Source organism: Mustela nigripes, chromosome 3 (assembly GCF_022355385.1).
Source record: "Mustela nigripes isolate SB6536 chromosome 3, MUSNIG.SB6536, whole genome shotgun sequence".
NCBI classification, from domain to species: domain Eukaryota; kingdom Metazoa; phylum Chordata; class Mammalia; order Carnivora; family Mustelidae; genus Mustela; species Mustela nigripes.
In genome coordinates this window covers 113,966,553-113,989,417 of record NC_081559.1, presented here as the reverse complement: position 1 = coordinate 113,989,417, position 22,865 = coordinate 113,966,553, and the positions used below count along the sequence as shown (strand labels likewise).

The following is a 22,865-nucleotide window of genomic DNA, read 5'->3' as shown; positions in this document are numbered from 1 at the left end:
ATGATTTATTATAAAGGACTCAAAGTAGGAGGACCACCCAAATGAAGAGACATAGGGTGAGTTCTGGCAGTAAACAGAGCTTCCACACCCTCTCTCTGTGGAATGAAGGCACATCACCATCTCAGCTTATCAGTGTGCTCACCATTCAGGAAGCCCCAGTGAACACGAATGTCCAGAGTTTTTAATTGGGATCTCACTACTCAAGCATGACCAATTACATCATTGGGCACATGACTGAACTCAATCCCCTCACTCCAACCCGTCAGGCTTGCCCCAAATCCCAACCCTTGAATTACATGGTAGATCTTTTTGGTGACATCCTCCATCCTAAAGCTACCTCAGGGCCTAACAGGTCACCTCATGAGAACCACAAAAACATTCTTATCACCCAGAAAATGCAAAGGTTTTTAGAAGTTCCTTATCAGGAATCCAACACAGAGACCAAATTCCTTACTATATACTATGGCCAGGAAGGATGAACATGAAAGATGGAAGGGTCACAAACCACTGTAATAGCTAAGATTTTTTTCTTTCACCAAAAGCCAATTTTCACCCCCACTGAGAATACATCCTCTAAGACAATGAAGAGACAGCCCCCCAAAACCAGAATGGAACTTTATTGTGTAAAGTTTATAGAAGTATGACTAGTATTCTTCTGTACAAAGTACACAACAAACAGTTTTAAATACAAGTAAGAGAAATGTGAGTCCTATGACAACATCTGATACAAGCAGAACCATTTACAGATACAATAAAAAAAATTTTAAAATATCATCTTCTTTCTCCAAAGAGTCCATTGCGCATTTCTTAGAGATGGGGACACATCCCAGGCAAGGTCACAATGGCATTTTATTGCCCTCGATGCTGATTTTCACTGCGTGTGCAGATCTGCTTTTTTTTCTGATATCTGTGAACTTTCTCATCTGCTTATCCAGTCGACTGATACCCTTCTTGGAGGTCCCCTGAAACTAAGAGTGGGGTAAAAATTAAAGAGCAAATTATTGAAATACACAAATCTAGTTTTGTCTTTCATCTTCTTTTATCTGCAAGTTAACAGTCAGAAGAGCTCCAATCTCTGTAATAATCACAATATGCTTTGGTGACCTCAGGAACAAGATGAAGTGTACACACCAGTGTTAGCAATGTGCACATATTAAACTCTCTCAATGAAGATTAACAGTTATCTGTGTCTTATTTTAAAATTCTGCCTCAGTCCACAGAAACCTCCTAGATGAAAGGGGGAAAATTTAAACTATGATTCCCACAATTCCATTCACTTACATTTTGACTATATGCTTTTCCCTTTCAAAGGTCAAACATGGAGCTGGCCACTTCAGATATTCACCTCCCAGCAGTGCTGGCATGAAGAATAGTGATTTTCTAAGGCAAGGGAAGTCATCTGAGAAAAAGCCTTAAGCATAACGAATGAGGTGAGAGGATGAGTAAAGCGAACCCCATTAAGGGCTGAAGCTCTAGTTTCAGACTTGGGGTGAATCCCCACTTTGCTTCAGCGAGTTCTAGAGCCCTATGCAAATCAGGCCCCTCCTTTCAGGGCTGCTAGGAGAAGTAAATGAGATAATTGTGTCAAATACTAGCACACAGTCAGTGCTCAAAATACGTATCAGCTATTACTATTATTACTACTACTTTGGAACCAATTAGATTTATATTAAATAAGTACACTTGATAACAACAAAAAAAAGCAAATGAAATCTTTTGATCCAAGTGTGTTACTACTTTTTACATCTCTTCCTGCTTGCCATATATGTTTAAAGGTTTGGTTGTTAGATTATTTCTTTTTTAATTTTTAACGACTATGGGTCTTACAAGGATGCCATCTCTAAGAAACTGACCTTTAGAAATGCTGAGGAGGTCTGCCACTTAAAAGTTAAAGACCAGGGGAAACTCTTCTGGTTGACTATAGCGTTACTGACAATTCCGATCCTTAAGAATGTTGAATGGTATAAAAAGGGATAAGTTCTTCTATTTCTCCCCAGATGTTTATTACTGAATCACCTGTGAAGCTCAATTCCAAGATTGCTAAAAGAAGGCAAGGCCCAGAAGGAGACACTCTGGGTCAGTTATCAGTGTGGTGATGTTGAGCTGAGGAGCCTCCCAAGTCTTATCCCACCTCTAGAACTCAGCATACCCCTCAGACAGAAGCAAGGAACCCTCAGTCAGTCTTGAACAAGAGTGATCATCCACCCTATATTTTCTAAAACAATCCCAAGTCCAAATATTTATGTCAATTTAACAGTTGGCACTAGTACTCTGAGTTAGCAAAAACATTCCTTATCAGAGGAGAAGGAGCTATGCTTCTATCACCCTATCGAATCCCCAGATTTTCTGGATAGTCCTAAACATGTGACCTTTCAGATGTGCCCTGATTCTTAGTACTTAGAGTCAGTCCATATCAGAAGCCTTACCCACTCAGATCTCCACCAATTACCTAACTCCTAGCAGCTTTACACGCCATTAGAAACATCTCCCAGCACCTCTCTAACAATCTGAGCCCTCTAGCCTCCACAAAAGGGACACACCCAGGTCACACTGATCCATTCCTATTTATATTTAGACTTATAGCTGGCAGATGCCTAGTTTCCCCAAGTCAGAGAACACAAAAGATTTAGTACCTAACATGCCAAATTCAATGACCTCTCTCCTAATTCAACTCTGTACCACACCTCCTTAGAACACTGAGAGTGTATGCTGCACTGTTTCATCAGTGAAAAACCAAAAGTAGCTTAAAATATTAGCAAGATGGGTTTGCTTAAAAAAAAAAAAAAAAAAAAACAACTATGGCACAACTGTATTATGACACAATATTAAGTCACTGAAGAATGTTTACTTAAATTAATTTTACCATATTTAGTAAAACAAAAATCCACCAAAGTATGAAACAACAATTTTGCATAAAAGTTGAAACAAAAACACCAAACCACAAAACCAGTAATGTGTATGTACAATATAAAAAGGACAAAAAGGAAATAGCCCAAAATGTTAATATTAAGGTGTGGTGGAATTACAAGTGACATTAACTTTATTTGTGCTTTCTGCATTTAAAAGTTTATATAAAAACATACATTGCGTTTGTCATTTTACTGTTATCTTAAAAGCACTCCATGGAAAAAACATTTCAATATACAATGTAGTGTAGGTTACTGCATTATTTAGGAGTGAAAAATCAGAAACCATAGAGGAATAAATAAACAAATTATATATTCACATGATAGACTATTATGCAGCCAGTATAAAAGACAAATGATAAGGTGGTTTAATGAGGGGAAATTACCAAAATTATATACAGTGTAATTTTATGAAAGTATCAATAGAAAAAAAGGGCAAAAAATATAACAAACTGCTTTTGAATGGTGGCTGATTTCTCTTTCTAATCTCAGAATTTTCTGTAATTATAACCACAAAAAAACAAATTTGAAGCATTACTGGGAATACATTTAACACAACAAACTGTTAACACTGGGGACTTTGAGAAGAGCAGGGCTTTGAGATGGGGTTATTCTATAGTGTTTTATATTTACTTATGTACTTTCAAAAATAAAAATGACATTTAAAACAAAGAGTTTCATTTGAAAGCCATTTACTCAAATTTTCTTCTGGAAAATATGTTTTCTAATAATACTCATTAGTGTCTGCAATGTGGAAGCCCTGACTGAATTCGTAAGGACTCTTCCTGAACAGGAAAAGAGTGTCAGGTGGTTTAAGGACAATACCCTAAAATGTAACATGAAACCACTAGGCTCCCAAACATGCCTACTAGACTTGGACCTAGATAGTACTGGCACATTGTGATCTCGGGAGTGCTGGGATGAAGGAAAGGAAAGCAGCTTGAACTTGCCTCTCTGTCTGCTAGTCACCGCTCTGCTCTAGCAGGAGACTGGGCCACTTCTTCCCACCTGCCCAGCACCTACTGGGAGAATGGGATCAGAACCAGCAACACTGGCAGACAGGCACATGCCTTTCAGGACACAGCTAGGCTTCCAAAGAAGAATGGCCACTGAAACTTTTTTTATTACATTTTCTCTGTCTTACCGTATTACATTTTCTCTGTCTTACCATTCTCAATTCTCAAACCTAAGTGACTGGGACAGCAAAAGGGGAAAAGACAGTGGAAAAAGGAAAGGTAAAAAGAAAGAGAAGTGGCTGAGGAAGATAAGGGATATCAAGGGATGTGGATATGGGTAAAAGTACAAAAAAGGGGAAGGAAGTATGAAAAAGTTCTTGGCACTGAAGTAGTGCTCTTCTACCTGCATTTATTCTCAGTAAGTGGAAAGTGTGCTTTGTTTTGATTGCAGCTTAATATAAAAAATGAACTGGCACAAAGGTGAGTGTAGTCCATGAAAATAGCTGCCCAAGCAGGGGTCATGGAGAAGTCACAAAAGGAAGGCAACACACTCAGACTCTCAAGAGCACACTGCTACAAAGGTAACACTATTCATCTCAGAGCACAGCAGGGAGTGAGTGTGACTTTAAGGGTGGGTCCCAACATTTTCATTTCTAACCATGTATTAAATAAGTATTAATCAAATTTATCTCTTAACTATTTAGTGGAAGCCTTTACGCAATGGGTCCCCTCAAATGCAAACTAATGAGCCACTGACAATGGGAGGAAAAGTCACTTCCCTTCCATCAAGAAGCTACTCATCACTTTACATGCTTGTAATGCAGACCACTATGATTCTGGACCCTAAAAAAGACTTTTTAATAAAAATGGGTAATAGGAAGATCAAAATGCTTACCAGGGAATTAATTATCCATGAGTTTCTGTGGTACCTATAAAGGAAGGGACTTCCATTTTGATTTCTAAATATTCAACAGAACTTGAAAGTCATGAAGTGTTTGTTAAGGTCATTATTTCAGTAACTAGAAGTGGGCTGGGCCTTTTCTGGTTAGGAAAGCACACGCACACTTGTTTTCACTCTAGCTGCTGACAATTCAAGCTCATGCACAGAGCATGCTTCCTTGGGGATACCTCCCGGATACACTCTGGTTGGGCCAGGACTACAGGGGCATCCTGTTGCCTTCAATGCTGAACTTGACAGCACGGTGCACTTTGCTGAGTCGTTTCTGTTCTGCAAATCGCCTCTTATGCTTTTCCAATCGGCTTAGGCCCTTTTTAAGAATACCAGGCTAGAAAGAGTAGTTTGAATGGAGAATAAAAAAAGATTACTGAGGAGCAATGAAGATCACGGAGTAGTATTTACAGTGATGACAGAGAAAGTGTTTACCCTAAATATTTCACAACAGAATTACTTAAAACAGTTGAAGAGAAAGGAAGGGGTAGATTGCAGAAGTAGAGAGTTCTGTTTCTCATGGTTCTAAAAAAATGACTGCATGAGAACACTCTAGACTTTAAGATTCAGTTGAAATAAAGGGACTGATAATGTTGCTTTAAGTCTGAAGTAAAGCTCACAAGCAATGATCTGGCTAGCTAAGAGACCAAAAAACAGCTCTCTTTAATAAATCAGATAAACCTCAAGAGCTGCTAAAAGTTATAACATGTAAAGTAAAAGACAAAATAGTAATTTCCACTTGAGATCCACCTCGCTATTTCCCTCCTCACTTACTTACCCTGGATGACTCCATTTCCACATTCCACTTAGGTCTGACAACATAGTCCTTATTTGAGGGCATGGGGACCCTTGCTCGGGCACAGAATCCAGGATCTCCAGGTCTGAGGGCCCTGAGAATAGGAAGAAAACCATACTATTTTGTAGCCAATCACAGCTGGGTCCAGCTGATTCAGCTGCACAGGTATTTCAAACTTCTTCTGCTTCCCCAGGTCACCCTATCTGCCCTCTTGCTATCTCAGCTGACCTCACCATCACTCACATTACTCTAAAAGTTCTTCTACTTCCCTCTCAAAGCCAACTTCCTCTGCATTTTCAGGAGTTCTCTTAGCCTCCCTTCAGCTTCAGATATAATCAAGCCTCTCTCCTTTCCAAGGCTGGCTCCCACATCAGAACCCCAAATTCCAATTTCTCTGGTCTGGTGGAGCTCCTCACAGTCTCACTTGTGAGATGAAACATCTGGTAGCCAAAATGATCCCCCAAAACTGAGTATGCCCTCAAAGTAGTTTTTGTGTATTACATATGCAATTAATACAATAATTTCTGCTTCTTGTTTTGAAAAGTTTGGATAATCACAGATTCATATGTAGTTTTAAGAAATAATACAGAGAGATCCAGTGTCTCTCCCAATGGTAAAAGATGCAAAACTATCCAAGAACTACAATACTAATGTTGATAAGTCCATCAGTTTTTATTTACATTTCCCCCAGTTTTACTTACATTCATTGTGTGTTTCTGTGTTTATTAGTTCTATGCAATTTTATCACAAGTGTAGGTTCGTGTATTTACCACAAGGGTCCTTCCTATTGCCCTCTTAAAAAACACGTCCACCCTTTTACTCCATCTGCCCGGCCCCCAGCCCTGGTGACCATGAATCTGTTCACTTCTCTTATTTTAGCATTTCAAGAATAAATGGAATATACTACATAATCTTTAGAAACTGGCTTTATCCACTAAACATAATGCCCATGAAGATCCATCCAAGTTGTTATATCTATCAGTATTTGTTCCTTTTAATTGCTGAGCAGTATTCTACAGTACAAATGTGCCACAGTTTGACTATTCACCTGCTGAAGGACATCTGGATTGTTTCCAGTTCTGGACTATTATGAATAAAGCTGTATATTCATTTATAGGTTTTTGCACAAATTTAAGTGTTCATTTCTCTGGGAAAAGTGTCCAGGACTGCAAGTGCTGGGTTGTATGGTGGTTACATGCTTAACTTTACATGCACTGCCAAACTGTTATCCAGAGGAGCTGTATCATTTTACTCACATTAAGGTATGAGTGAGTTGGTTTCTCAACATCCTTGCCAGCATTTGATGGTGTGACATAGTTATTTTTATGTATAAATTTAAGACTAAATTAAGACTAGCACCCCTCAAAAGTAAAGCCTATTTATAAACATCTGGGCATTCAAATCACTCAACTTTTAGGTAACTATTTACTCTACTGGTAAATGGAGAGTGGGTATATGTGTGTCTGTGTGGGGGGAGGTTGGAGTGGGAGAAGAGGATAAAAAATTCATTTCTATTTCCTTGTATGGAGTGTAATCTTTTTTTTTTTTTAAAGAGAGAGAAAGTGTGAAAGTGAGGGGGTGGGGAGGGCAGAGAGAGCGGGAGAAGGACTCTTAAGCAGGCTTCATGCCCAGTGCAGAACCTGATCTCTCAACCTTGAGATCATGACCTGAGCCAAAATCAAGAGTCAGAAGTTTAACTAACTGAGCCACCCAGGCACCCCAAGTTTCATCTATTCTTAATATCAAGCTTCTATAAGTTTCAAATACAGGAATAAATTAAGTGGCTAGCCAAAGAAAATTCTCATAACCTATTCTCCCCTAAAGCTGCCATCTGTCCCATCATCAAATCTATCCACAAATCAACACCACCAGTGCTATCTAGCTCTTCTTCCCCCCTCTCTTGCAATCTGGGTGCTACCTGATTGCCAGCACTCACTGCACAAACTCCTCTGTAGCCTCTGCAATGGCCCATGCCCTTTGCAGCTACCCCTCTCCAGCACGGCCTCTTCATTCTCCTCTAGCGTTTCCTCCAGCATGCAGAGCAACACCTACTCACTCACTTTCACTGGCTACACCCTTTTCAAAGTGGTGTGGTTTATTTCTTACTCTATACTTCCTTGGTTCCACAATCATTTCTGTGAAAATAACTGTCAAATCTATTGTCTCTGGCCCCAAATCCAGGTTTTAGACCCATGATATTTACATTATAAATATCATACATGATATTTGTAAGAGTATTTCACTAGGCATCTCACATTTACTATGCCCAAAGCAGAAGGCACCTATGTCCTCCAAATCTACTCTTCCTCTCTATTTAGGCAAATGGTAATACCACTGCCTGAGTTACTTGGGATAAAACTGGTATCTTCAACATTAGTCAAACTCCTCACCCACAGAGTCACCAATTCTTGGCAATTTTGTACCTCAGTTTCACGGCCTTAAGCTTCTCTGCACTCTAACCCACCTTGTACCACGATACCACCAGCACCAGCATTCCAAATCAAATCTGACAACTTCATATCTATGTCCACTTTCTATAGAATCACAAAGAGAAGTGACAATTCCACAACTTGATTTAAACCCCTTCAAAATCTGGCCCATATCTATACTCTCAAACTCATCTTGTACAATCTCAGGTACCACACTATTGCCCAACCACTTCAGTCTAATTGCTATTCCTGAAGCAGACTTTGCATGATAATCCATACCATTACTTAAACTCTCCCCTTTACTTAAAAACTCTTAATAGACATTTTAAGAGCATGGGCCACTTTTGGTTTTTATATTCCCAGAACTCAACACAATCTAGCACATAGCAAGCAGCAACAAAATCTTTACTGAAATCAACTATTTCTCAATGTTACATCCTCTAGACCACCACCACGTTTGTGGATATTCAATAAATGTTAATCTGAAAGCCATCCCCCCACCAAGGTAAAGATAACGTTTCATTTGCCGTTTTTTTAAAGCAATAAGCAGAAGATTTTCTATATGAAGTCTAAGAACAACAATTAATAAAAAAAATCTTACTTCTCTTCTCCTGTCAGCACCTTTTCCAGGTCTCTTCGGGGTGTCTGACCACCAGTGCTGTGAAAAAAATTATCAATGAGATACCAAGAATGTTAGAACCTTATAACTAAAAAAACCCAGCAAAGCGAAATATCAAACTTGGGCCGCAATTTGGTCCTTTACACTGGATCTGGGAAAATTACTCCAAATCTTTTAAAATTATAACTTCTTTTAATGATTGTTTGCATACCAGGTTTCATCATGGGTGAGGAATAACTGCCATTTTTATAACTTATAACTTTGTCATCCTGAATGCAATTGCATCTGGTTTGCTGATACAAACTGGAACAGGAACAATTTTTTTTCTCCTAAGAATCTGAAAATGGGCCTGAGAAAGAGTTTTTCCTGCAACTGGCGGGAAAAACACAAGCAACCTCTAAATTTGGCAGAGGCCACATTCCACCAAATCAAACCAAAAAAGAAGAGAGTGTGGGCCTTCACTGTACAGTACCACATTTAAACTAAAAGGGTATAAACTATACAGACCTACGAAGCTGAGAGAAAAGACAAAATCCCATCACTCTGCAGGATTCTTAACGACCTGATTACAAAACCTGAGTTGCTGGAACAATATTTACTCTTCATACCTGTTCATTCTCCGTCGTTGAGGCATTTGTTCTAGATCTCTCTGCTCTCTTTCTTCTCTTGTCATACCTTTGTAGTTTGAGGTAAGACCGAATATAGGCCGAGACCATTCATCTGTAACAAGGAAAGTCAATTATTTAGACTAGAAAGTAGCATATCTGCTACCATTCCCTGAAATAATAATATTACATCCTAGTGTGATGTAATATTCCAGGCTTTAGAATATTCTTTCCCTAAAGATACCATTATTTCAGGACCATTTCAGGATAAACACAGCAGGTAATGATGATACCAGTACTATAACCAGCTTCCGCTGATTCAGAAAACTGAGTGTCAAAAAGTCATTTATGACTTTAACTACCACAGAGGTTTAAAGGAAGTAATAACTGACTCACTTTGACAGTCATCAATTAGCTGTACTGACATTTCAAAGAGAGCCTAATTTGTAAGTTGACTCTACTGAAAACAGATCTTGAAATTCTTCTAGCTTCCTAGTATAACCAAAAACAAGCTCCCTTATTACTTGTCAAATGTCTAAATCTTCAAAAATTGCATTTTAACAGTACAGCACAGAGTCTAGATTTCATTAAGTCTAAGAAAGCTGCTACAGTGATGTGACCATGAACCAAAGTAAAACATGCCCACCATTTAGTCAGTAAAAGTCCAGGGGTGATGTTTTTGTTCTCAAACAAAATATAGCTTACTGCTGCATTTACTACACCATCAAAACAAGCAAGAATATTCAGAAAGAAGATTAGGTGTTATCAAATAAGGGAGCAGGGAGTCTCAGGGAGTCTATGTATCTTTATACATTTTGCCTACCAACCCCACTATTAGATTCAGAATTACTGTTATAGTATGTCATGGGTATTAGTCTGAATATTCTGCTTCTCTCGGCTTAGGGCAAAATGAGAGCTGAGAACTACTGCATAAAAGCATTAGAAATTTATCACATAATAGTGCACTGCAGTTTATTAACAAGATCAAAAATGTAATACTTCTCTAGTTCACAAAAAAAATTTCTCTAAAAACCTTTGATAATCTCAAAAACTGAGTAGAAAAGTAATTATTATATTCACATATAGGAATATTTTTTTAAAAAGATTTATTTATTTATTTATTTATTTGAGAGAGAGAGAGAGAGAGAGAGAAATCACAAGTAGGCAGAAGTAGGCAGAGAGGCAGGCAGATAGAGAGGGAGAAGCAGGCTCCCTGCTGGGCAGAGAGCCTGATGTGGGGCTCCATCCCAGGACCCTGGGATCATGACCTGAGTCGAAGGCAGAGGCTTAACCCACTGAGCCACCCAGGTGCCCCAGGAATATTTTTGATATATCCTTCAAGTTTAAAAAATTCCTTTGCAACATGGAGCATAGAAGAAGTAAGAAGAATGATGAAAACACACACGGTTTTCATTCTTAAAACTGAAAGATACAGTAATTGATTAGATTAATTCCAGTTAGACTCCTGGATTTCTCAGTTATCATTAAATAAGAACATGCAAAACACTTTGAAATCCATTAAAAAAGTAACAACAGCACTAGCGGCTAACATTTCTTGAGGTCTTACTATGTGCTAGGTACTGTGCTTATATATATAATATGTAATATATACAACTATATATAATTGTATATAATATATAATACAGTACCTATATCCTCTAATTTAATCTTTATAATTCAAAGTGAACATGTCATTATTTTACAGAGGAGGAAACCAAGGCTTAGAGCTTAAATCACTTGCCTAAAGAATGCAATAAGGTAGATGGTGAATCCAGGATTTGAACCCAGATATGATGGACTCTAGGGCCTGTATACTAACCCCCTCTCTATATATGCTCTTGAGCCAGAATTAGAAAACTTTTCACTTGCTATCCTTAATATTCATAGCATACTTAAATATGCTGAGGAACATTTTAAGACTAAGGCTAAAAAACTGGTACCCACAAGAAATTACCAAAAGAATTTCTATTCTACTTCATGAATCCATTTTAAATGAATATTGGTAAAAATATAGTTTGCTTTTATACATACACGTCTTTCTGACATACATAAACACAACACAACAAAAAGCAAAATGTACATACTGATTAATTTCCCTGCCATATCCTTGTTGGACCTTGATTCCTTGGGGTGTTTATAGAGATACATCACTGCTCGTCCAATCCCACTATGCTTCAGGGTCTCCTGGCTCACACTAGGTAGCTGGCGAACACAAACACATACAAATACATTAATCACTAAAAAACTGGGAGTCCTGCCAATCTATTCTAGAGGACCTCCAACACCTGGTTCTTTCACAAAAGAATAAGGAAAATTCCATTTTCAGAATCTGCAGACATTGAACACAAAGATACTCTGTGTTCCTATCAAGAGTTGAGATTTCAGTATTACACTGAGTCAAAGTAAAACTTAATGTGGAAAGTGTAAACTAACCCTACTCAGAAGTTAGCAGTTTAATAACAAGCATCAGTACAGGCCTCTGAATCAAACAGACCTCAGTCTGAACCCAAGCATAGCCAATCTGCTAGTTATGTGACCTTGGACAAGTCATTTAACTTCTCATGAGTCTTCATTTCCTCATCTGTAGAATGAAAACAATACACCTACTTTACACATTTGTTGTGAGGAATAAACGAACCAATACTTGTATGAACACCTAGCACACGGGAAGTTCCTTGGGAATTCTTTCAGAAGTTAAGTAGCCTGCCCAAGGTGTCACAGCCACATAAAGGTGGCTCAGCTCAAGATTTCATGAGCAAATTTATCTGAATCTGAAATTGGTGCCTTTTCTACTTCAAGTGCCTCCCTAAAATATGTCCACTGCTACACAATTCCTCTTAGATAAATAATAGCAACTCCAAGATCTTTTTCCTTCAATACTATAGTTCCATGAAATGTTATAAGGCCTTCCTTTTTATGCTCATTTTATTTAGTATGTTTCTAATAGACATACCTATTGAAACCCCTCTTCTGGCAGACTAAGGCAGAAATGTTAAGTACATGCTGACACAGAGGTTGTAACAATACAAACCACATCAGATAATCAATGAAGGACATATACTTAGATTATTTGCCTCTAACCTCTTGCAGAATCTTCAATAGCTCCTCTCGTATCTTCAATGCTGGCAAACTCCTATCTGGTAGAGGGGAGAGCCATTCTTTGATGGCAGACATCACACCACTGTCAATAAATGTTTCTTTAAGGTCCTGCCTGCAATTAAAAAAAAAAGTCAAGTCTCTGAACCTTGGTTCTACCATAGGTTGCTCTGGATTTTCTTATATATTTAGTGGCATTTCCAAAGACTGCTTTTAAAGTTACTCAACCACCTTACTGAGTACCTATTCTTGTTTCAAAAGCAATATAAAATTTAGTTCCTACTTAAAAAAAAAAAACAAAACAAAACAGATTTGACACACAAAGATCATTTGTTAAAAACCTGAATTATATAAGACAGGTTAACACTATATGAATGGTACAGATAATAAGAATAAAGAGCTCCAGTAATTATAACTGAAAAAAAAAAAATCTTTATCAGAATAGAGATTCTCAAACTGGTTTAGATGATAGAGAACCCAAAATTGTGTTAGTCTTGGCAGGACATCTAACTTGGTTAGATTCAAGGAGAAATCAGTTGCTTAAGAATATAAGTAAACCAGTGAAACAGCCTAGTATCAAGATCTATCAAAAGAGGGTCCTTATTCTAGAAGACCAGTGACATACTTAATGATATAACTGGTCATATAAGCCTCCTACAATACAGGCTTTAACCAGTCCCCCAGAATTTTCTCTGTGCTCAATTACACTGGGAAAAGAGATGTAATTTTACTAGACTCAAAACAAGAGTGGATAAAAAACAAAAGTAGTGGTTTACATGCTTTTCTTTCCTTAATGTCAGTTTGCTATTTGTTCTGTTCTGTTTGTAACAGGATCAAGACTTAAGAAAAATTTATGAGGGGGCACCTGGGTGGCTCAGTCAGATAAAACATCCAACTCCTGATTTCAGCCCAAGGCATAATCTCAGGATTATGAGAGCAAGCCTTGCATCAGGCTCTGAGCCAGGCATGGAGCCTGCTTAAGATTTTCTCTCTCCCTCTGCCCATCACGCACCTCTTAAAAAAATAAAATAAAATAAAATTTGGGAGGAAGTAATATAATTTAGGAAATTCTATTTATTATTATTTTTCTATGAATTGACAGATAGCAATCATTAAATAACATCTCTAGAACACCAGTACATAGTTTGAATATTATTCCATTAAGAGGAAACAACTTTTTCAAGGAAACAGAATACTTACTTCTTAAGGTGCATGACCACAGTAGGTAATAATGTTAATTTTTTCAGTGCTGGCTTTTTTTGATTGTTCAACTGTCTGTCTTCCTATCCAGGAAGAAAAAGATTTTTTAAAAAGCAACACTTATTGTTAATAATAAATTGTAACCACTATAATTCTAAACTTTAAAATAAAGCAGCAATATCTCCTAGTAACAATTTTTTCTACAAGAAAACTAAAAAATGAACTTTTTAATAGAACCCCAAATTCTACGTCTGTATTTTTTTTATTTTTTTCAGTGTTCTAAGATTCACTGTTTATGCACCACATCAGTGCTCCATGCTCTCCTTAATACCCACCACCTCTACATCTGTATTAATCAAACCTACAAAACCATTAGATAGCTTAAACAATTACAAATTTAGAGGAATAATGTTATTGTTATTAAAGAAGAGTTTCAGTATTTACTTTAGTGCTTTTTCCTATTTTAATTATAGAAAATTTCAAATTCTACCAAGATAGAAAACAAACTAACATACTATCACATATATGTCCACAATTAAACACCCATGACCAGTCTTATTTCAGCTACATGTCTCCACATACTTTTCTCTTCTTTAAGTGAGGAAAGAAAAGAGGAAGCCACCAGTGACCCATCTTACCTCCGCAGCCTCATTCATCTTGACAATCATAGCACTCACTACGTCGTCAGCGTCACTAATAAAAGTACCACCATCTCGGTTACGCCTGCGCTTGCCGCTCATGCTCTTTTTCCGCTGCAACATCATCTCGAAATCCGACAGGAAGTCCATACTAAGGAGCGACACAAAATCAAGTGAAATACAAAATCCCTTTTATTTTATTTTATTTAAAAGACTCTATTTATTTATTTGACAGAGAGAGATCACAAGTAGGCAGAGAGGCAGGCAGAGAGAGCAGAGAGCCCAACGTGGGACTCTATCGCAGGACCCTGAGATCATGACCTGAGCCAAAGGCAGAGAGGCTTAACCCACTGAGCCACCCAGGCACCCACAAATTCCCTTTTAAATACAAATCTCCTTTTGTCACAGTTAAGAACCACCAACTTTCTTAATTCTAACTCCACAAAATGCTACTTTCTTCTAAACTGCAAATACTTACAACTTGGCACCTTTCAAGATACCAGACTTCTCTGAACAGAGATTACAATCATCTCAACCAAAGAAAGTGAAATTCAACCAAGTAATATTTTGTAGTTAGGACTTTACCTCATTGCCCCTGGAACCCCAAAGTCAGCTTTTCTCTCAAAAAATGTATTTTTATGTTATGTTTCAGTAACTCAAGAAGAGCTTACACAGTGAGGATGACACAAATTAAGAAGCTGAGCACAGGGCAAATGAAAAGAAAAATAGTAAGCGTAAGTGTACTTTCAGACAGCACTTTAGAGAAAAAGAATGGAGAAAAATGGAACAGATTCTTTGCTACACTTAGTAAGGAACCAAAATAAGAAAAAACAAAGTTTGATAGTCTCTATCTTCATTTTTAAAGTACTCTTTAACAAATACCTTTATGACTTTTAATTTAAATTAACATATAGTATATTATTAGTTTCAGAGGTGAAGTTCAGTGATTCATCAGTCTTATATAAAACCCAGTGCTCATTACATCACATGCCCTCCTTAAGGCCCTTCACCCAGTTACCCCATTCCTCCACCCACTCCCCTCCAGCAACCCTGTTTTTAACAAATTCCTTTTTAAGAAATGAAACAAACTTACTGTTTTCCTCTCTTTATGTTATCATCAGAATCTGAATCTTCTGCTTCTTTTACCTGTGTTTCACTTTTTTCTTCCTCCAAATCTTCTTGGTTAAAACCCTATAGGCCAGGTAAATTTACCAGGGTTATTGCAATTTCCTTACAGATTTCCTTTAGTATAACTACTCTTAATTTTTTTTTTTTGCATTTTTAAAGTAATACATTCATAAAAAGGTAAAGAGCAAAAAAGCTTCCTCCACCCTAGCTGCTAGTATTACTTTTCTTATGTCTTCTTCCAGAAATAGCCTATATTTACACATACATACTTCTAAACATATCTATTTCTTATCCCCTTTTATGATACAAATGGTAGCATACTTCACGCATTGGGTACAGTATATACTGGTCTGCGCTTTCCACATTTAACAATAGAATATGGAGATCAATTAGCAATAATCGCGCCTCGAATAAACCTCATTGGCTACGATACTGCCACTGCGCAAAGCTAGAATATGGAGATCAATTAATATTGGCATAAAGTGTCCTCATTCATTTTAAGGCTTTGGATTATTTCATACTATGACTGTAACCAATACATTGTTTATGTATTTTGCCACTGACATTTAAGTATATGCATTTGAAATTCTGTGAGATATTTACCAAACTCTTCATAGAGGTTATACTTATTCTTTCCAGCAAAGCATTAAGTACACCTGTTTCTCCAGTTTTTCACTACTACAAGTTATCAAACATTGATATTCGCCAATCTCTGAACCAAAAACTAAAAGGCATCTTTCTTTATATTCTCTTATGAGTAATGGTGGGCATTTTGTTCATGTTTAAAGGTCATTTTTAATTTTTTCTCTATGGAACTCCCAATTTCCTATGTCCATTTTCCTGTTGGATCTTTGTCTTATTGGTATGGATTTAAAACTTAGTCTCTTTAAAACAGCACTTTTTAAGTGACAGGGCCTGCACAATCTTCAATTGGTACAGTTGCATTTTGTTTATGGTAAGTTTTCCAAGCATAATTTTTTACTTTTATGCAATTAAAATGGTCAGTCTTTTCTTTATAGCTTCTTTTATGTTGTACTTAGATCTTTCCAATAGTTCAGAGTATGTTGTTTTTCTCCATGAACTAAACCCAAAATCAAGTTGATGGTAATTCTCTAAACTAGAGAAACACATCTTACTCTTGTAAAAAAGCTGCTTAATTGAGTATACGCACCATGAGTGCAATATCCAATCTCTGGCATACAGGCTCCCAAATATTTGTTGAATGAATTATTCCTATTATTCCTATTTTCCTTAGGTTCACTTTATTTTTCTACCCTCTTGAATCAGACTCTAAATTCATCTAAATTTCACTCTTTTAGGAATTAAAGTACTGATTTTTTTTTTTTCAATGCAAGAATTGTCTGACAAGAAAGTCTTAAATTTCTGGGTGGCAAGGTTATTTTGTTTGTGGATTTTGAATTTCTAATTCAATTTCTAATTGAATTTCTAATTTCACTGCTCTGCATTCAGAAAATGTTTATACTTTGTAATTTTTGCAAAAGCTTGGTTTAAAATTTATATGGGAATGTGCTAAAAGAAAGTCAAGGCAATCTTGAAAAATAACAAGCTTAGAGGGCATCAACAACCAAATATCCACAGTTCTGTATTAACACTGCAAGGATAAAGAGACCCACAGAACAGATAAGAAACTGCCAAAATAGACTGGAAATCATCTACAGACACTTTGTTTATGACAAAGACAGCACTAGGGAGAAGCAGGAAAGGATGGCCTGGGTCAACTAGATATTCCAAATGGGAGGAAAAATTTTTTTAAACATTTTAAAGTAACTCTATATACCCAATGTGGGGCTTCTTTACAATCCCAAGATAAAGAGTCATATGCTCTACCAACTGAGCCAGCCAGGAACCCCCTAACTTCTATCTCATACATACCCATTACAGGTGGATTCTCTAACTAAATGTGAAAGATTAAAATAAGCTTCTAGGGTGCCTGGGTGGCTCAGTGGGTTAAGCCGCTGCCTTCGGCTCAGGTCATGATCTCAGGGTCCTGGGATCGAGTCTGGCATCGGGCTCTCTGCTCAGCAGGGAGCCTGCTTCCTCCTCTCTCTCTTTCTGCCTGCCTTTCTGCCTACTTGTGATCTCTCTCTCTGTCAAATAAATAAATAAAACTTTAAAAAAAAAAAAAAGCTTCTAGAATATAACTCATGAGAGTATCTCTATGATCTTAGGAATAAGCAAAAATTTGTGGGAATTCAAAGTTTCACTATAAAGGAAAAGATGGATAAAGTTGATTTATATTAAAATTAAAAACTTTTGCTCAAGACTCCATTAAGAAAGTGAAAAGGAAAGCCAAAGAACAGAAAATAATTTTAACTTTTATAATCCCCAAACTTTTATTTTGTATTCTTATTTGCATTTATTTCCAGATTACATAAAAAGAGACTCTTCAGTGGCTTTTTGGTCTGCTTGTTCTATTGGTTACATTCCACTCAGATAATAGATTTGTCCATTTCTCTCTGCCATTCTGTCAATTTTTGTTTTGTATATATGTATTTCGGCCACATTAGTATATATATACAATTTGAAAACCTTTTTCATCAATATAAAGTGACCCTCTTTTTTTTTTTTTTTTTGAAGATTTATTTATTTGAGAGAGAGAATCCAAGGCAGACTCCGCACTGGACACAGAGCCTGAGGGAGGGCCCGATTTCAAGATCCTGAGATCACAACCTGAGCCGAAACCAAGGGTCACATGCTTAACCAACTGTGCTACCCAGGCACCCCTAAAGTGACCCTTTAACTCAAATGTTTCTGCCTCAAAGTCTCATATTCATATAGCTGTGCCAGTTTTTTTTTTACTAGCGTTCACACACAGTATCTTTTTCCATCCTTTTATTTTCGACTTTTCTTTACCTTCATGAATCATGAAATGAGTAAACAGCTATATTTTAAAATCCAGTCTGACCACCTCTGTCCTTTAATTAGAGCACTTGATATATTTGTTTAATATAACCTGAGATGTTATGAAAGCTTAAATCTGCTATCTTACTATATCCTACTCTAATTATTCCCTGTTCTATACCTCTTTCTTTTTCTCTTGCCTTCTTTTTGGATTGATAGCTTTTATTATTGTTTTCCCCCCTATTAATTGGAAGTTACATATACCATTAGTCTTTTTAGTGGCCATTTTAGAGATCACATAGCAAAGTCTACTGATGTCCTTTTATACACATTTGCAAAGACCATGTATACTCCCAATTTGTTACTGCTGTCATATTCTAATTTTATAGATATTTCAACCCACACCACACATGACTTTCTTTTGTAGCATCAATACCCATTTAGACTTACCCACACACTTTTGTTGCTTTTTCTTCCTAAATCCCTGATTTTCCACCTGAGATTTTCTTTCTGCCTTTAGTATCTCCATCAATTGGTATATTGGTAAGATGAATTAGGAGGAAATCTTCATTCCTGACAAGTATTTTTGCTGAATGTAACAGAACACTAAGTTTGCAGTTAGTTTCTGTTAAGAAGTCAGCTATTAATCTGATTTTTGCCTCTCTGAATGTAATATTTTCCCCCTCTGGCTACTTTTAATTTTCCCTGTCTTCTTGGACTTCTTGCAATTTTACTATGATGTATTTAGGTACAGATTTTTACTGTATCATTGTATTTATCCTGCTTGTAATTTGCACAACTTCTAGAAACTCTTGCTTTACATTTCCTTAAATGCTTCTGCTATATTTTTCGAAGATTCCAATTCACTATGTTAAGCATTCTCATGTATAATTTATAATTTTTTAATATATCTCAATTCTTCATTCTAAATAGCTCCTTCTAACCTCATTCTCTTTTCAAATAACTCTATTCTGTTGTTAAACTCAAAATTTGGTCCACCAAATTTTTAATTTCTTACTATAATTTTACCACTCCAGAATTTCTATTCAGTTCTCTTCTTCCAAATCTACCTTTTTAAAAAAATTGTTTGGTCTGGGGCGCCTGTCTGGCCCAGCTGGTGGAACATGCAACTCCTGATCTCAGGGTTGTGAGTTCAAGCCCCATGCTGGGTATAAAGGTTACTCAAAAATATAATCTTAAAATTTTTTTAAATAAAAAAAAAAAATCAAAGTTGTTTGCTCTGACTAAATTTCTAATCTTTTATCTGCCTGAACAGTTTTTTTGTTTTTTAAGGAAACAGCCAAGATTCCTGTATCTAGACCCTCTATTTCTATTATCTGTTGTCACTATTGCTTCTTTTTAACGTTATCTATGATTGTGTACCACACTACGTACCTGATAAACTACATAAATAATCTGAGGCCTGTGATGATGTTACCTTTGTCCTAAAGGGATTTGTCTGAATATGCCAGGTGTCTCAGAGCACTAGCCAATGAATTAAGGCGCACTGTCATTGAATCTCTGGGACTGAGGTTCTCTAGGTTGTTAGAAGACTCAAAGCTGGCCTAAAATCTAAGCAGACTCTTACCACTTCCACATCACTCTTAATCCAAGGAGTCCCAATTCTGAGGATGCAGTTTTCAAAGTCTCCTAAGCTCAGCAAAATCTGACCTCCAAATTTTGACTCCTGAGGCTGTCAAAAATATGACCAGCCTCTCAGCCTAATCAGGCAACCATCCCAGAAAAAGCAGTTTTAAATGCTGAGCTTTACCATCTGGAATTTGGCTTAGTAATTCTTTGCTACATTGTTCCTCTGCTGATCAGATTTTTAAACATTTGTCTGGCTTTTCTAGTCATCCTTAGTGGAAGGGTTGGTCCAAATTACCTAGCCTGCCACTGCTAGAATCACAAGTTTTGTTAAGTATTATGAATCTTTCCCTTTAGCATTATAAGGTACCTGTCACCATCTCTTAAAATGTCCCCCACCAATTAATTCAATTTTGCCTTTTATGCTTCTGTACATACTTTTAATTCACTTTTCTGAATCCTCTATTTTAGACATTTCTACTGAACACATTATAATTGTTTATTTCTACTTATTGTAGTTACCTATTTGGGAACCACTGCCACAGAAACAAAAATGATAGTCTAAGAGGAAATATCTCCCTTATACTTACTGTAAATTCTTCTTCCTCTTCATCGCCAGATTCTCCAAATATGTCTGCAATAAGATTTCTAGAAGAGAAGGAAATCATTTGCTTTCTTCTCATTTGCCCAGGAACCATGAAATCTTTTTCTAATAAGGTATATTTTATGTACAGTAAAATGTGCAGATCTTAAGTGTCCATTTTGGTGGATTTTGAGAAAAGTACACATTCATGTAACCATTACCCTCATCAAAATATAGAACAATTTGATCTCTCCAGGGAGTTCAGTCGTGGCCCTTTCTAGCCAGTCCCTACATGAACATCCTAGAGCCAACCACCATTCTGATTTCCATCACCGCAGATTAATTTTGCCTGCTCCTGAACTTCACATCAGTGGAATCAGACATGTCTTCTTCACTTTCACTTAATACTATTGAGATTCATCCACGTTATATAGTGTATAGCAATAGTTCAGGATTCCTGAATCCCCCAAAGGCATGCAGTCAGGCAGGATATATTATATTTTACTTCTCATTACAAAATTTTAATACAAGTTTAAAAAAACTTAAAAGACAAACCCCTCTCTACCACCTCTATGAACCCTTGAAAACTCATGTTATACTGTCACTTACTCTTCTTCATTCCCAGACTCACTATCACTCCCAAACAGATCCTTCTCTTCATTTTTCTTATCAGACAACTCTTCTTTCCCTACTTCTTCTTCACTGTCAGATGCTAGAGTCTTCTCTCTTTTGCCTGATTTGTCTGATATAACATCACTGTCAGAGTCATCTGCATCAGAGACAACACGACTCTTCTTTGCTGCTGTCAAAAAAGGTGCAAAATATCATTAATCTTATTCATCATGGTCATGGTATTACTAAAAGGAACAGGTGATTTAAAATGGCAACACTCAGCAAAAATCAAAGGGCTTCTAACACACAGCTTAGAATAATTATTTAAAAAAAAAAAAAAAAGACCAGGGGCACCTGACTGTCTGTCAGACCATGTGACTCTTGATCTCCAGGTCTTGAGTTTGAGCCCCACATCAGGTACAGAGATTAAGTAAAAACTATTAAAAAAAAATAGTGACTAAAAGGTTCAGAGTTAACTCACAATTATGATACTCTTTAGGAAACAGTAACTGGAAGATGAAGAACAAAACAATCAATATAAGAATGGACACCAATAGCTACCTTTCCTTTGGGGGAACAGAGAAAAGAAGCCTAGAATGATGTACAGAATTAGAGTCCCTTCTATTCTGCCAAATATTAGCAGAACTGAAAAGGCTCAGATATTCTTTTGTGGAATTCCCATACTCCCATGTCACTGCTGGTCAGTTTGGAATTTCTCATCTCCCTTAGTAAACTGGATGGCACATGTGTGATGGTCTTTTTCCTTCTCCTGTAACAACTGTCAGCTTATAAGGGAATAGGCCTCCCCACCTTATCAACGAAGTTTCATAAAAAAGTAATAAAATTTTAAAAAGCAATCAAGTAAAAATTATTATCTATGAAAACAGGATCCCAGGTAACAAAGATTAGAATATGCTACAGAGACATAGAGTCTCTAAATACAGTCTCCCTCACAAACTTCCTCATATTTGGGTATTCAACCACATTTCACAAAAGACAGGTACCAAAAAGACTTGGGAACTCACTCAATAGCTAGATGGAAACTAGTGCACTGACTGTCACACTTGCAGCTAACTCTGGGTACAACTGGCTTTTCAAGTTAACATATTTCTTGGAAACATTACCCTTCCCCCACAAAAAACTAAGTATTTCACATTCCCATGAAACTCCCATTAGTTTACTATTTTGAACTAGTTAGATCTTAATACTCCTAGAACTCAAAGCAAATTTAATACTAAGACCAGCCACTGAAAACCAAACAAAACTGGTATCCTAGTAATATTTTAGAAGATCAAGTTGAATGAGAGAATATAGACCTGACATTTCAGAAATACAGTGCTTCATCGCTTCTCGGCCTTTTGGCTAAGATCAAGTGCAGAAATACAGTGCTTCACAGTTACAAGCTTAGACAATAATTAAAACTATGCACAAACAGTCCAAAACAATTCCTTACATGCTTTCTCTTCATCTTCACTATCAGAAAGCACAGGAGCCTTTCGCTTCGCTACTTTCTCCTCCTCCCCAACTTTTTCTTCATCTTCATCACTGTCAATTTTTGGCCTTTTGGGTTCTTCCTCCTCGCTGTCAGAACTCTGGATCCTTTTTCTGTCTACATGGCTATCTGAATGAAAGGAGTCATTCTGCATTTCTGTATCCTCTCTCTTATTCTCCCCATCACTATCATCATCTGATTCTGGCTTTTGTTTGTGTCTGGAGGCATCCTCAGTTTCAGAATCACTGGCAGGTCCCTTCTGAGGCTCCTCACTCTCAGAGTCACTGACTCGGGGCTTGGGAAGCTCATTTTCTGAATCACTGGCCTGGTTCCTTGGGGGGTCCTCACTTTCCGAATCACTAATCCGAGGTTTGGGAAGCTCCTCATTTTCTGAGTCACTGGCTTGA

The 22,865-nt window shown here is 37.0% G+C and overlaps 1 protein-coding gene and 1 pseudogene across 2 annotated transcripts in view; both read right to left on the bottom strand.

The window, feature by feature from the left end:
• Window positions 1–597: 597 nt before the first annotated feature.
• Window positions 598–22,865, bottom strand: part of IWS1 (interacts with SUPT6H, CTD assembly factor 1) — a 38,982-nt gene continuing 16,714 nt past the window's right edge. Inside the window, exons 4-16 of one of the 2 annotated variants that reach the window (XM_059394552.1) lie at window positions 22,420–22,790; window positions 20,964–21,156; window positions 20,362–20,419; window positions 15,288–15,385; window positions 14,195–14,345; window positions 13,557–13,639; window positions 12,342–12,471; window positions 11,345–11,462; window positions 9,264–9,375; window positions 8,638–8,694; window positions 5,590–5,701; window positions 4,758–5,148; window positions 881–968 (exon numbers count right to left, since the gene is read on the bottom strand). In XM_059394552.1, the coding sequence (XP_059250535.1) occupies window positions 5,020–5,148; window positions 5,590–5,701; window positions 8,638–8,694; window positions 9,264–9,375; window positions 11,345–11,462; window positions 12,342–12,471; window positions 13,557–13,639; window positions 14,195–14,345; window positions 15,288–15,385; window positions 20,362–20,419; window positions 20,964–21,156; window positions 22,420–22,790 (1,612 nt within the window). In that variant the 3' untranslated portion in view covers window positions 881–968; window positions 4,758–5,019. Of the gene's footprint in view, window positions 969–4,757; window positions 5,149–5,589; window positions 5,702–8,637; window positions 8,695–9,263; window positions 9,376–11,344; window positions 11,463–12,341; window positions 12,472–13,556; window positions 13,640–14,194; window positions 14,346–15,287; window positions 15,386–20,361; window positions 20,420–20,963; window positions 21,157–22,419; window positions 22,791–22,865 lie in introns of both variants that reach the window. The other variant, XM_059394551.1, reaches the window with a different exon arrangement.
• LOC132014676 (U4 spliceosomal RNA) lies at window positions 15,707–15,772 on the bottom strand (annotated as a pseudogene).